The sequence below is a fragment of the Heliangelus exortis genome, chromosome 23 (genome assembly GCF_036169615.1).
Source record: "Heliangelus exortis chromosome 23, bHelExo1.hap1, whole genome shotgun sequence".
Taxonomy (NCBI): domain Eukaryota; kingdom Metazoa; phylum Chordata; class Aves; order Apodiformes; family Trochilidae; genus Heliangelus; species Heliangelus exortis.
Genome location: NC_092444.1, coordinates 527,617 through 543,476, shown reverse-complemented (window position 1 = coordinate 543,476; position 15,860 = coordinate 527,617). Strand labels below are relative to the sequence as shown.

At 38.7% G+C, this 15,860-nt stretch overlaps 1 protein-coding gene across 11 annotated transcripts in view; it reads left to right on the top strand.

Annotated features, from left to right (window-relative positions):
- Nucleotides 1-15,860, top strand: part of PRDM2 (PR/SET domain 2) — a 63,423-nt gene that overhangs the window by 37,805 nt on the left and 9,758 nt on the right. For 5 of the 11 annotated variants that reach the window (XM_071766863.1, XM_071766861.1, XM_071766864.1 and 2 more), the window contains 2 exons: nt 6,980-7,090; nt 7,675-12,043. In XM_071766863.1, coding sequence (XP_071622964.1) covers nt 6,980-7,090; nt 7,675-12,043 — 4,480 coding nt within the window. Of the gene's footprint in view, nt 1-3,862; nt 3,922-6,979; nt 7,091-7,674; nt 12,797-13,997; nt 15,602-15,860 lie in introns of those variants that run through there. The other 6 variants (XM_071766862.1, XM_071766865.1, XM_071766871.1 and 3 more) reach the window with 3 other exon arrangements.

The following is a 15,860-nucleotide window of genomic DNA, read 5'->3' as shown; positions in this document are numbered from 1 at the left end:
TTTGGCTGTAGATAATTTCCAAGATGTATCTGTTTTTTTCCAGAGTACATCTATGTATTATGCCTCTCCATCTTTGGACTTACTGCATGTATTAGGTTTGGGCAGATTGACAGGACAGACCTAAGATCTTCTGGAGGTCTAAACTATTCTCCTCACTCTCAGAAGTTCAAATTATGTTGTGATAAATTTTGTGTGCTGCAAACCAGCTCGTGCCACTTTCAGTCTTTCATTTGCTCAGCAGTACCTAAAATTGTGTCTGCCTAAACTAGTATCTGATGACTTTGTAATGGTATTGCAGGAAAATGCCCCACTGATTATTTATAATAATGATGGATTGAGGAAAACAGGGTAAAAAAAGCAATTCTTTTTTGCCACGTTTTCATACATACTTGACAGCATTGTGGAAGTGTGAGCCTCTTAATGATACTGTGTATAGAGCTGTTCAGATTTAATTGACATCCCCTTTAATTAGAGGATTGTTTCAAAAACTGAGCTGTGCCTCATCTGTCCTAAATTTCACCCTTAGAATTGCTGGAATATGAGTAACAATGTGCTGCTCTTGTATCCTTTTTACATTTTTTTTTTTTTTTTTAATGTTTGGTTTTGAAAAATTTAGTCTTGAAAAATGGAAAAGCCAATTAATGTTGTCATACTGAAGTCTGTAGTTTTGAATCAGGGAGATGGGTACCTTCCTACCTAAGGGAGGAATTTTGTCAGAGGGTGTTAAAGGGTTTTATGTATGTATGCATGCCAACAAGTGGGATGAGCACCTCTACAGGCAAACTGGAAAATGCTTCTAGTATAGCACATCTTACACTAACAAGTAAATAAAAATCAAAGCTTTTTCTGGCTTGATTCATACGAGTTCAGTCTGTGGAAAAATATTAAAGCAGTTTACCACAAAAACTGTTCTATTGCAGTTGAATATCTGAGCCTTGGAGTCCTGGGAGGCAGCTCTTTGGGTTTTGCAGTAATTTTTTCTTGCCAGTACAAGAGAAGATTTCCCCAAAGCATTTGGTAGGCAGTGGTTTCATGGTTTGTTTTGGTTTAAGTTGGAAGCTTTTGAGTTCTAAAGATGCTCCCTCCCCAGGTTATAACTTGTGTGTGTGTTCAGAAGTGCACTTCAGAGTTTTTCTTCTAAGTTGGCTCTAATCAAGTTTCAAAGCAATATTTAAATGCAAGTAGTTAAAAGGAACTTCAGTATGTTTTTGTATTAACAGTAATAATGTGTAAGAAATTCTGGAAGTTGATGTTATAATACTTCAGTAACTTTGTTTTACTAAGGCAGAATTGTTATTTTTCTTTCAAAGTTTTGCTGGTTTTACTCGTTTCCTTTTTCTCCTCTAATTTTCAGTGTGTCTTTTTGAACAATACAGTGAAAAAACCTCACTTATTCCCAGATCACTTAAAACTTTAGACAGCAATTTAAAAACACCGTTATTACTGTAGGCCATGAGGTGGTTGATGCTCTGAGTCAGGAGAATGCTGGAGGTGTAAGTCTGCATTGATAATGCTTAACATGCAGCCCCTCCTCAAAAATGAGGAAATAACTATGCAGTGAACCTGGAGTATATACAGAAATGGGGCTGTTGGCTTTAGAGCTTTAAATAAAATATTTGCCTAACTCTGTGGGCTTGGGGTCATGTTTTCAGCAAATTTCTGTAGCCCTCATGGTAACAGGAATAATCCCCATACGTACAGATCTACATGTACCAGCTTTCCCCAGGTGAGTTCTTAGCTGTGCTTGGTGTCTGTGAGCAGCTCTTCAAGACACAGGTATATTGCCATTTATTCAGCCAAGTTGTTTGATTTGGCTTTGCTGCCTGAGCAGGTGTTGGTAGATAATAATGAGAGGTTTTGTAAACAAGATTCCACTAGGTAGAAACTGTGGCTAATAGTAGAATATACACAAAATAAATAAAAAAGTAAAATGAAGGCACTCTAAATGCTAACAGAAGGAAATGTGTTAAAAGAACAGCCTGAGTATTCAAATCTTTGTAGTGGGCACTTGGAATTAAATGTGGGGTTTTTTGTTGGGTTTTTTTTTTTGTCTTTAGTTACTTTACTGCTTAATCAATTCCATTTATTAAATATGTATTGTCTTTAATATTTATATGCTGTGACATTCTTAGTTGGACAAGATTCAAAGAAGTCACTGCAACATGTTTCTCCACTTGTTTCATGCTCCTCCAGCCAGCACAACTTGGATTTAATTTTTTGGAGCAATTTATGCTGTTATTTTGGATATAGCTTTTTTGTGAGTAAAAGGCATTCATTTTTTCTAGCCTATCTTCCAGAACAAACAACTAGTCAGATTTTTATAGATGCCTGAAGGTTTAAGGAATTTGCTTTGAAAAGCATGACATCTGCCAGTATTCTGGATACAGGAACAGAGGTTTTCTGGCACATAGCAAACTGTTTCTCAAATTAAAAATCAAGTTGCATCAGTATTTTAGAATTCATTAACCAAAAGAGTGTGGAAATGGTCATGCAGCTGTCTTCTGCTGGTTTTTCTGTAAGGATGTTTTTAGCTTGTGTATACACTTTTTTTCCCTTTCATTCTTTCCAATGCCAAGATACTGAGAGGAGAAGAAAAATAATCAAAAGTTGATTTATAGAACAGTAGCAACTACTGCCTGGGATTGATGCAAAGTTTGGCTACTCTGAACCCATCCCAAAGGGATTTGACGAGTGAGTTGATATTACTGCACTGTAATTTGCAGCCCAAAACTGTTTGGTGGTCACTGTTTGTCAGAGTATAATGTACAAATTGATCCATTTCCCCTTAGTCATCCTCTTTCAAGGTGGCTGCACTCCTGTGTGTCCTAAGAACACTTTCCAGGGGGGCTCTGAGCTTCTCCACTGTTTTCCAGGAGACTTGAGGTTGGATCAGGTATCTGTGGTAGTTGTTAGCAATAACAAGGATAGGATTTGGGTAGATCCCTTACTGGGCTGCAGTTAGTTGTTGCCTACAAATTTTAAAGGAATTCCTGAAATCATGCCAGTAATTCTTTTTACTTACCCAAGATTTTGGGGGATGCAAATGTCTGTCTTTCATATTCCTTGTCAGTGATAAAAACAAAACAGTGTATGAGATCAGACTTGTGTGTCCTCCTTACTTTATGATCTTTAGTGTGAATGTGTTTGCTGCTGCACTTAAAGGTTATTAAAGATTATAGCATCTTGTGCAATTTAGCAATATTTAATTACAGAATTCAGCTCTAAGTGTATGGGGAGACTGTGTATAACTTCTTCCCTCCTGGCATCAGAGTATGCTATCCCATCCCACCAGAAATAACTCAGTGGTTTTACAGTTCCATTGGTATTTAGGTTAATAGCAAAAATATGAGCACAGGTAACTGTAAGCTGCTGTAAGATTTCTTGGTTTGACCAATAAAATGAAGTATGGGAAAATAAAGATTATTTCTTGTAAATTCTTACTCTGTTGTCTGAAACACTCTGAAATAAGTAGGACTAGACCATAAGTATTCATCTGGACACTGGCAGTAGCATAAAGCCTCCTGTGCAATGTTTGTGCTAAATGTGATACAGGTGCTGTAAAGGTGTAAAGGCAGACAATGCTTGTGTTGACCTATCTGCAACAGAAGCAGAGAGAAGAAAAAGGAACTGTATTTAAAAATTAGGTTGCAAGACAAACCAGTGCTTTCCTCTTTTGATCTTTGTCACTACAGACAAGTAGCAACTTTCCATCTGTTTCTGTCATTCATTTTCCTTTGCATCTTTCTTTTGCATTTCCTCTAATGTACTCACACGTATATTAAGTTCTGCCCTTCATTTATTCTTTTGTCATTGTTTCCATTTCACTTTCCCTGTGTTTCATTCCTGTATCTTTCTTGTTTAGACCAAGTGGAGGATCCAGCTGGCAGTAGCAGCCATGTAGGACCCTTCAGGAACCTGATGGTAAGTGCACGTGTGTACTTATACTCAGGCTTCCACCAGGTCTGTATGCTGAGGCATTTCCTCCCTCCTGCAGGCCTCTGTTACTTCTTGACATCTTAAACTGTAAGAAAAGTAAGGGACAGACCTTGGGCTAATCATTGACATCCTTTATATCAGAATAGTAAGTTGTGCTTTTCATTGAAAATACGCAGAAAGAAAACTATGCAAAATGTTCGGGTGAACATAGGTTAAGAAAGCACTTTGAGGGCTCCTGTAGGATAGTTAGAAAGAATGTTAAATACCGTGAAAAGTTCCTCAGCTCTGCATGCATGAAACCTGGGAGGGCAATGCCATCACTTTACTGTTAATCTATTCTTAAATTCTCTTCTGGGCATCTCCTGTTTAACATTCAGGGCCATGAAGTGGATGCATCTGGGATAGTCATAGCCATGCTTCAGTACAGTAGGTTTTTTTTATAACCTTTACAAAGAAAGCTGCAATTTGGAAAGTGAATAAAATAAAGCTGGTGAAAAGAAAACATCAAATAAGTGTTGATGTCTGTAGTTGGTAGGCATCAGAAGTTGATCTGATACATGTGTGGGAGCAGTTTTGCTTCCTATTCTGAGTTAAGGGCAAGTAGGTGCAGATGGATCTTCTCTTCAAATGTGTTAATGCTTAAAGGCCAGAACTCCAAACATCTCCAGCTGTATCAGTGAGCAGGTTGCATCATGAGCAGGCTGCATCTTTGTTTAAGGAGTCTGGCAGGAGAACTTGAACTTGCAAATGATCTCTTTACATCAACAACATAAAGAGGACATAAGTGACTTAAGTGACTCAGTTTTGCATATAAATCCTGATATTCTAGTGCTTTCCCAGATTGTAATTGTTTTTTGAGGTACTATAAATGTTATATTCTATAAATGTGTGACAGTTTGGAAAACCTTTCCAGGTTTAGCACTTCTGAGTGATTTTTTTTTTCAGCTTTTACGTACTCCACCTCATGTTTTAGCATTAAATTTCTAATCTTGTTCTAAGAAAGAGTGAGTTGAGTCTTGTGAAAAGTCTTTCACAGTAACTTTTATCATTATGCTGCAATTCAGTGCTGCTGTAGAATTAGATGTAGAATTGCCCAGCAGCCTCATCTGCAATACCACCATATGCTGCACCATCTAGAAAAAAATCCTCTCTAACCCTGGCCAAGCTTGGCATAGGTGAGAAGGCTTTAGAGAGTGATATTTTCATTCTTGTTTCCAGTCTTACCTGTAGAGATAGAAAAAGAATTTTGTCATTTAAGTCAAGATACTGATGTTGGTCTTCAGATTAGTGGTCTGCAAAAAAGCTGAAGGCTCTTAACAAAAACAATCTCTAACTGTGAGAATCCTTCACATTGCTTCCAAGGTGTGGTGAGATGCACAGACTGTATTGAAATTTTACATTGAGAACTTGTACCTGGAAAGGGAAACTCTGATTGTTTTACTGTAAATTTCACAAGGGATTTCAAGTGGCTTGGCAAATATTTCTGGAAACTTGTTGGAAATCCTGCATACTCAGCTGTTGGTACTACCAGTTGTATTTGCAAGCATTAGAAGTGATCATTTTCCAAAGGTAACAAGAATTCATTGTGAGTCACTGCTGTCAGTGTCTCAGACTCAAGACTGTTAAGTTGGAATAAGGAAAAAAAAAAGAGGGTAATTACATAAATGAAACAGAAACACACTGGAATTTGGGGGCCAAGGAAACCTGAGCTCCTTGAGGGCAAATTATTCCATTGTTTAGGTAGAATAGAATGTTCAAGTAAAAACAAGCATTTCCTTTTAAAGCTGACCTGCCTCTGATCTGTTGTGCTGGAGAGGATGCATACTTGGAAATTTTCAGTTTGAGTAGAGGAACAGTTTTGAAAATACATTTCAGTTTTTGGCTGAAGATGTGAAAAATATTTTCAGGGAAGAACAGGAGGAACTGCTTGACAGGACTGAGTTGGAGAAATGTGTTTCCAAATAAGAAATGGACTTAGGCTTGTGATGCACACTTGTGTTTAGAGGGAAGGGTCAATGCATGAAAAAGTGTCATTTTTTGCATTAGAGGGAGTGAAGGAAGAATTTGGATTGCTGCTTCTGGACAATTCTGATTCCTAAAAGGTGATGGTGTACAAGTGCCAAGTTCCAGAGTAGATTGGTGTCTTGTCCACAGTGCTGAATGTAAAATAACATTTCTGTATGGAGAGTATGGCCTTCAAAACCTTGAAGCTTCATATATTACACGGTCTTATCATAATTTCTACATATTACAGGACCAAATCTTTAATGAAAATAATTAGCAGTGTGCCTCTGTAATGTGCTGGTAAATGAAGTTTTCATTGTCTTTATGTCTTGCGTCACTGATGGGGTCTTTGCTTAATGCATTTTGCCCTGGTCTTCATTGTGCTCATCATCCTGTGCAGCTAATACATGCTTCTTAATTTTGCTAACAGGTAGCAAGTTTGTGTCAGTGGACATGATGAAACCCCTTTTTATTTTACTGTTACCAGTTCTACCTAATTTTGTTTTGCTCTCTTTGCCTTGCTGGTCAGGATCATGCTGCTTTTAAGTCCTTCCATAATGCTATTACTTCATTGTTTTTGTTGTAACTTTCTTCAGGTCATTATTCAGAATGTTCATACAAGTAGAGAAGGGTTTCTCCTTCATAAGGTCTTCCAATTAGCATTAAGGATTAATAGTATAAAGTATATTTATGTGGTACTTTAATAGCCAGGTGAAGGTATTGGGTAACTGTGTTGTGAACTCATTAATTCTGGACATTTCTGTTGTAGTCAATTCTTGCTTCGAAAGTGAGTAAAGAATTTTGGAGTCTTAGGTTTTTAGCAACTTACTGTAATCTTTACTTAAAATTTCTTATGGGCTCTAGAGTCTGCTTTATCTGAGTGCTGTCATTTTTACTGATCTCTCCTCTATTCCTCAGGAAAACAGGGCTTCTACAGAAGTGTGTTAAATGCTAAAGCTGGGCGTTTAATTCTGCCACTCAAATATGAAAAATATAATTATTGGGCAGGAATAATAAATGTTGGGTTTTTTTCCTCCAGGAAAGAAAAAGTCTCAAGAAAGTAAAAACAAGGGGAAGAAGGCAGTGGATACAAAACAGAAAAAGGGTGATTTGGATTCTACTTCTGCAGATATGAGGGATTCCAAAGAGGGTGAGTTCTCTAGTATCTGATTTTTTTTTTTCTCCTTCTGTCTCTCCCAGAATCAAAGGATGCTTTTTGCCATGTTAATATGTTGGCATGTTGTGTTAGTGTAACAAAGCAAACATGTTTATATTGTTTGCCAAACCTTTTGATTAGCAAGCAGGTTGGATATCAGAACTATGTAATTAAGCATGATCCTCGACCACACAAAATAGGAATGTGCTGTAAAATTTAGACATAAATCCAAACTCCTTAGAACAGAAGAGAAGGTAGAAGTCCTTTCTCTGAAATAATGTTTTTGGAGCCTTGTTATACGGTCCTTATTTACTGCTTTTTAATGGAAGTCAGTGTCTAGGAGAAAAGATACAGTATTGCACTGACCAGCTGAGCACAGAAGTTACCTGCAAACATTGTGTGTTGACCTGGCTTTTTTCACATAGTACACATGTAAAAACTTCACAAGTTGTGGTACTGTGTTGGGTCATAAATGTTGGAAAATGTATTAGAGGAAAAGATAGCAGAAAGCTGAACCATACTGTGAACTGTTTGATAAAACATCTCTCATGGTTTTTCTTTTATTCATTGTGTATCAGGTCATAAAGAAGAAGATGAAACACCTTCTGTTTCTGCTGTCCTGTCCCTGGAACAAACAGCTGTGATTCAGGAAATGGTAAATCAAGATGCACTTCCAAAGCTGATGATCCCCAGTCCTTCCAGTGAACCACAAATGGTAACTGAAGACAAACAAGGAGAAGCAATAAACTGTGCATCAGATGATTTAGATGATGATGAAGAGGAGGACGATGATGAAGAGGAAGATGAAGAGGAGCTAGAAGATACCAGTATGCCTAAAGAAAATGCTGAAATGCCTTTGATGTGTGAAGAAAAGTTAGATTCTATGGAAGAGCAAAAGAGTACGTCAGAGGACTCTCCAGAAAGTTCTCCAAAGAAAAAACTCATTGTGAAAATCCCAAAAGCGAGAGGCGAATCCAACGGTGACGTTCAGGAAACGTTCATGTTTCCCTGCCAGCACTGTGAGAGGAAGTTTACCACCAAGCAGGGGCTGGAACGCCACATGCACATCCACATCTCCACTGTCAACCACGCGTTCAAGTGCCGGTACTGCGGGAAAGCCTTTGGCACCCAAATCAACAGGCGGAGACATGAGCGCCGGCATGAGGCGGGGCCAAAGAGGAAACCATTCCTAACACTGACATCATCACAGCACCTGGATAATGTTGCTGATAACCAAGTCATTGTGGATGAGGGGCTAAAGGATGACTTAAACGTTTCCAGCCTTGTGCAAGACTCTGTCGTCTTGGATTCTGAGAAAGCCTCTCAGGAAATATCCCACTCCGCTTTCGCTGAGGAAAATAAGGAGCCCAAAGAATTGCATCCCTGCAAATACTGCAAAAAGGTTTTTGGAACTCACACCAACATGAGGAGGCATCAGCGTAGGGTTCACGAGCGTCATCTTATTCCCAAAGGTGTCAGAAGAAAAGGGTTCTTCACTGAAGAGCCACCTCTGCAGACAGAGCAGGCCCCACCAGTCCAGAGTGTGTATATAGCAAGTACAGAAATAGAAGAGGAAGGTGAAGTAGATGATGTCTATATTATGGATATTTCCAGCAATATCTCTGAAAATTTAAATTATTATATTGATGGTAAGATTCAGTCCAACAGCAGTACTAGCAATTGTGATGTGATTCAGATGGAGTCCAACTCTGCAGACTTGTATGGACTGAACTGTATCATCAGTCCAGTCACAGTGGAAATCTCCTCAAATTTAAAGGTTACACAGGCACATGTGAATGAACCTCCCAAGGAACCCTCCAACAGTGGGAGCAATGAATCTAAAAAGAGGAGAACTGCCAGCCCTCCTCTAGTACCAAAAATAAAAACTGAAGTAGACCCAGAACCTATAGCTCCAACTAGTTCTTTAAGTCTTCCTCTTAGCATTTCAACAGAGAGCTTACCTTTTCATAAAGAAAAAGGTGTTTATTTGTCATCAAAATTAAAACAGCTTCTTCAGACACAGGACAGTAAGAAAACTCCCTCCAGTGAAATCCCTAAACTAGGACCTTCTGTTACATCATCATCAATTTTGCCTCCAGTATCCAGTAGATTTAAGAGGAGGACCAGCTCTCCACCCAGTTCTCCACAGCACAGTCCAGTGCTTCGAGACTTTGTCAAATCAGGTGAGGGGAAAACTGTGTGGAATGATAATGTTCGGAGTTCAAAAATGCCAAAGTTAGAAAGCCACAGCAGCTCACCTGCTTGGAGCTTGACTGGAAGGGAGGAAAAAGAGACACTGAGCCCTCTTTGCTTCGAAGACTATAAAATATCAAAAGAGTGGAAGGCAGCTCCAACTTTTGGCAGTGTGTGCAACCAGCAGCCACTGGATTTATCTAGTGGTGTGAAACAAAGGTCTGATGTCAAAAATAAGAATCAGGTTCCCTGGGAATCTGTTTTAGATCTAAGTGTGCAGAAGAAGCCTTGCAGCGATGCTGAAATGAGGGAATATAAAGAAAATGCCATACAGCCAACCTGTAGTGGTGTTAAAAAGAAGAAGCCAACCACTTGCATGTTGCAGAAGGTTCTGCTGAACGAGTATAACGGCACGGATGCAGGCACAGACAGCACCCCCAGTGTAAACAGCAGCACGAGCCCCAGCAAATCCCTGGAGCCTCAGGCAGAACCTGACGTGGATCCCAGCCTATCCACATCATCTTCTGTTGACACTCAGCCCCTCAGTTCCTCTGCTTCCCCTGTGCCACAGGCATCTGCTGTACCTCCCATGTGCCAGCTGCCTCCTTTGTTAACACCCACCAACCCTCCCTCCCCACCACCCTGCCCTCCTGTGTTAACAGTTGCTACATCACCTCCTCCCCTGCTTCCAACCATGCCCTTACCAACTCCAGATGTCTCTGCCAGTGCCACCAACACTTCTTCTTGTCCATCCCCCCTTTCTAACACTACTACACAGTCCCCACTACCAGTTCTTTCACCTACAGTTTCTCCCTCTCCATCTCCCGCTCCTTCTGTTGAACCTCTCATTTCTGCTGCTTCACCTGGTCCTCCTACACTCTCTTCGTCATCTTCCTCCTCCTCTTCCTCCTCCTTCTCCTCCTCTTCATCTTCATCATCTCCATCTCCACCTCCCCTTTCTGTAGTCTCCTCTGTTGTTTCTTCTGCTGATAATCTTGAAAATCCTCTCCCAGTAATAAAACAGGAAGAAACTGAAAATGAACAACAGAAAGCAAGAGAAGATCCTCATACTTCAAGCGAATCAGGAGTCGTGCAGGAAACATTCAATAAAAGCTTTGTGTGCAATGTCTGTGAATCACCTTTTCTTTCTATTAAAGACCTAACGAAGCATTTATCCATTCATGCTGAAGAATGGCCCTTCAAATGTGAATTCTGTGTACAGCTTTTTCGGGATAAAACAGACTTGTCGGAACATCGCTTTCTGCTTCACGGAGTAGGAAATATCTTTGTTTGCTCGGTCTGTAAAAAGGAATTTGCTTTTTTGTGTAATTTGCAACAGCATCAGCGGGATCTCCATCCAGACAAAGAGTGCACACATCATGAGTTTGAAAGTGGGACGTTGAGACCCCAGAATTTTACTGACCCCAGTAAGGCGAACGTGGAGCACATCCAGAGCCTGCCAGAAGATTCTCTGGAACCTTCTAAAGAGGAGGAAGATGAAGATCTAAATGATTCCTCTGAAGAGCTTTATACTACGATAAAAATAATGGCTTCTGGAGTAAAATCAAAAGATCCAGATGTTCGTATGGGCCTCAACCAGCACTACCCAAGCTTTAAACCACCTCCCTTTCAGTATCACCATCGTAACCCCATGGGTATTGGAGTTACAGCAACAAACTTCACTACCCACAATATTCCACAGACTTTTACTACTGCCATTCGATGCACAAAATGTGGGAAAAGTGTTGATAACATGCCTGAGTTACACAAACACATACTGGCCTGTGCATCTGCCAGTGACAAAAAGAGGTACACACCTAAAAAAAATCCAGTCCCACTGAAACAGACAGTGCAGCCTAAGAATGGCATGGTGGTTATAGCTGGCCCTGGGAAGAACGCCTTCAGACGGATGGGTCAGCCCAAAAGACTTAATTTCAATGTTGAAATTAGCAAAATGTCCTCAAATAAACTAAAAATAAGTGCATTGAAAAAGAAAAACCAGCTTGTCCAGAAAGCTATCTTGCAAAAAAAGAAATCTGCCCAGCAGAAGGCAGAATTGAAAAATAATCCATCTGAGACAGACTCTCACATCTGCCCCTACTGTAACAGAGAGTTTACCTATATTGGGAGTTTGAATAAACATGCATCATATAGCTGTCCCAAAAAACCCATCTCTCCCTCCTCTAAAAAGAATTCTTCAAAAAAAAGTGCAAGTTCTTCATCTGCAAGCAGTGAGAAAGGCAACAACCAGCGCAGGCGAACAGCAGATGCAGAAATCAAAATGCAAAGCATGCAGCCTCACCTGGGCAAGACGAGAGCAAGAACCTCAGGACCTGCACAACTCCAGCTCCCCTCTGCTTCCTTCAAATCTAAACAGAACGTTAAGTTTGTACCTCCCATCCGCTCTAAAAAGCCAAGTTCATCTTCGTCCTTGCGGAACTCAAGTCCTCTGAGGGTCTCCAGGATGGCCCACGTTGATGGGAAAAAAACTAAGGTGGTCTCCAAGAGCAGTTCCTCTGGAATCTCGAGCAAAGCGTCCCGGAAACTGCATGTCAGAATACAAAGGAATAATAAAGCTGTTTTGCCAAGTAAATCTGCTGTGGCAAGTAAGAAAAAGGCAGACAGATTCACTGTAAAATCTAGAGAGAGGATTGGAGGACCCATCACACGAAGCCTACAGCAGGCAGCAAACGCAGAGGCAGCAGAAAACAAAAGAGATGAAAGCAGTACAAAGCAAGAGCTAAAAGATTTCAGGTAAGCGTTTAATTTGAAGTTGAAACAACCCAGGGACATGTAGCTTGCTGTTTTCCCAATTTTCTTGGCCTCTTTTGAGTTTCTTAAATAATAAACAAATAAAAAAGATTGTGTTTCCTAAACCCATGGTTAAGTAGCTCAGTCATGCTGAGGTCTGATGTACATACTTGATGCATTTTGTCATGTCCTGAAATAATAACGTTGTACAGAGAATGTATTTAATTATAAAATGAACTGAGAACTCTGGAAAAAATGTCCATACCTGAGTGCAAATAAACTTAACATCATTAAGCCTATTGTTATTGGAGATGATGACCTTGTATTTGGTACCTAACGTACATGGTGGCGCAAAATAATTCTAGATTTAGTTCATAGCAGTTTACTAAGCTAAAAATCATGACTGCATTGTTTTACTCATTAAAATAACTTGCATTGTTGGGTTTTAATAAAAAGCATTCTCTGCATATCATATAAAAAAAAAAACCCAACCCAAACAACCCGTGACCAAATACTTCAAAAGTGTATGTGCATACTGAGTCAGATCATTAAATACTTAAGGGAAATAAACATGTAAGAAAAGTTATGTGAACATGTAAATTTGTTCAAAGCATCATGCTCTTATGTTTCAGTATAAACATTTTCTAGTTAAAGTTCTATTTCTTTTTGAGAAGAAACATTTTAATCACAAGAAAGGCTAATATTAAAAAAAAAAAAAAAATCAATAAAATCTCAACCTACGTGCCTGAATCCCAACTTATGTCTCCATGTAGTCTCTCCAGTCAGTAAGTTGCATAGCAAACTGTTGATAACTTTTATTAGCCTGCTCCTGCTCCCTGATTCATTGATTCAGCTTTCTGATTCATTGAGTAATTTACACAAAGCTCTCGGGTAATCAAGAGTTCTTTTTGTTTTGCTAATTGCAGTGCATGGCTGTGATGAACACCAGGTCTGTGTCTGAAGGTAGCATTTTTTTTTAATCAAAGTAGTTGATAGTGGAAGAGAGGGAGGAGCTGGCTGCCTCCTGCAGAACCAGGTTTTCAGGTGGTAGAATTTGTCAGGAGGTGTCAGACTCCAAAGTTTGCAGCTTTTGTATCACTTACGATGAGGAGCTCCTGGGTGAACGTTTTGAGGAAACACTTTGTAAAGTAAAGGTTCAGGAGAAAGCAATAATTTCAAAGAGACAGATGGGAATTGGACTTCAAATGGTCAATACCCAAATTAGGATGTGTTGAAGGAGAAAAACATGAGTGGAATTTGGAGACTAATGATGTAAGAAATGTGGTTAAAGGAGCCAGGACTGTCTACCAGGCCTGTTCTCCTGGGACACAAACATCTCCATGTTACTTAATTCTTATCAGCTGCTTTCTTACTCTTATGTGTGAAACTATTTTACATGCTGCCAGAATAGATCAGTAGGATTTGAAGCCAGAATGACACATCTCTCCATCTAAATTAAATTAATCATTTGACCTGCAGCAAAGTAACAGAGTATTTGGAAATGTGTGTGTATGGAGACTGTTTATAGAATTTGGGGTGAATAACAGTTTACCTAGGGGTAAGATTTCTCTGACTGTCTCAGATACTGTTTCCTTCAGCATCTTGCAGCTTTTTCTGGTGTATCAAGTAGTTATGCTAGTAGAATTCTCTTCTTGTTTCTGAAATGATGTTGATAAATAGATTGTCTAGTCAGCTTTTTTAATGTCAAATATATAGTATGAAGAAATTCTTTTGCCTTCACACACTCAGATCAGCACAGGCCATGTTTAGTTCTACTCTGTGTAGGAACTGTTGTTTGTTTGTGTTTTTTTTTCCAGGAAATCTTAATATTTTTTTCAAGACTTGCTTCATGTAATATTTGTCTCCAGATTTGTTTTTCACCTTTCAGTTTTTCTGTCCGTTCACAAGTAGTTTGTTTTGTCATTTATCTTCAGTTTTTTTGTTTCTTATTTTCTAGGAATCTCCTGTAAAAACATAACAAACACAAAAATCCCTTAATGCCATGGTAGAGCTGTTGCATGCTCAACTTAGGATAAGCACTACGACAAGGGATGTGAAATCCACCAAGCTTGGGAAACCAGCTGAAGCTGACTCTCAGTCAGAAAATTGCCTGCAGGCTCCTTGCTAATATTCAGTGTCAGGCATAAATTTTCCTCTTTCATGCCTGCCACGCATGCTGGGCTAGAGGATGATTCAGATAAACGAGAAGGGTACTTGCTAAAAACAAAACCCACACAAAACCATCCAAAAAAAATTAACAGTGAGATTAACTAAACCAAATCTTTTGCTCTTGTGTTTGCTTCTATCCTGGTTCTGTCTCTACCTTCACGAATGGCCTAGAGGCAGTTCAGATGTAGAGTTTCAGCTGCATCCTTGGCAAAGCAGGTTCCTTAATTTTGTCAATAATTCAGTGTAGATTCAGGGACAAAAATGTTGCTGCACTCAAAGTGTTTCTGTCATGTTTTTATGTCTCTTCGAGCCTTTTGTCTAAACGAATCAGTAGAGGCCAGCCTAGTATGGCAGAATTTCCTTTTCTTCCCACCTTCTCTTTGCTTTCTGAGTCTTTTAGATGTCCAGCATACAATGGGAAAAAGCCTGATTTGGATGTTTTATGGATTTTCCAAATTCCTATTTATACCTGTAAATGAAACTTTATATAGCAATGAAATATCAATATCGGTTTCTAAATACCATATATATAATGAATGCAGTGTATCTTTTTATTGATAAGAAGGCTAGACCAGGACTACATACCTGTATATTTTGAAAGTTAAATATATAATTACGCTAAAAGTTCCTACACCTCTATCTAATAACTTAAGACAACAAATTGATCTGTTGTTCAGAACAGTTTTTTATGAAAATACCGTTTGTCATGTGTTCATACAGCTTTCAAGATTAATGACAGAATTGATGGAAAGTGACTAGTTTCTTCATACAGCCACCCCTTTTATTTTTTGTTCTTGACTTAAAAAGTAATCTACCTCTATAAAATTTGTAGTTTAATACTTGTTTGGTGAATTTGTGCCACTTTAACTCTCACTTTCACTATCATTCCCATTTTGTTACATTTCTGTTATGGGGACTTTATGTTGAAATATTGTACAAAGCATTTGTAGCAAGTTTAAAAAAAAATAAAATATTTAAAATTATTTAAATTGTTTTGGACACTTGAATTGTATTATATGTGATTTACATTTTACATTAATTTCATTTTGTTTTCATTTTGGGTTGTTAATCTTGGAGCATGTTCCTGTATTAAAGTTTGCTGTTAGTTATATTGTTTCTTCTATTGGAGAGTGATATAAAGACTATTCTAATGCAAACATTAAAAATCACAATTTGACATAAAAGTGGGGTTGTCATTGCTTTTGAACCTTGTAGCCTTGCTGAAGACACTGGCAATGCAGGTAAGCAACTGAAGAGGGATTTTTCTTCTCCTGTACCTTGCAGATGTATTAAAGGGTCTCTGGTGTTGCAAGCACTTAATGACCAACTAGATGGAACTATCATATGACACATTTTATATAACTGTAACCAATAAAGTAAGCTTTTTTAAAACTTGTGGGAAACTTGCCTTTTGTATGGAAACCAGATGTAGGGGGAAAAATGAAACAATGTACATCTAGAAGGAATTAAGTGTACTTGCATCTTTTGGTTGTCTACACCCAGTTCACTGAAATTAATTTCTACCAGTTTCACTCTTCAGAGCTACTCTTAGGGTTTTTTGTTTTTAATTGTGGACACAGTTAATAAATGTAAATTGTTTTAATTAAAATTACATGCACAGTTTCAACTTTTTCTGATATAATGTTCTATT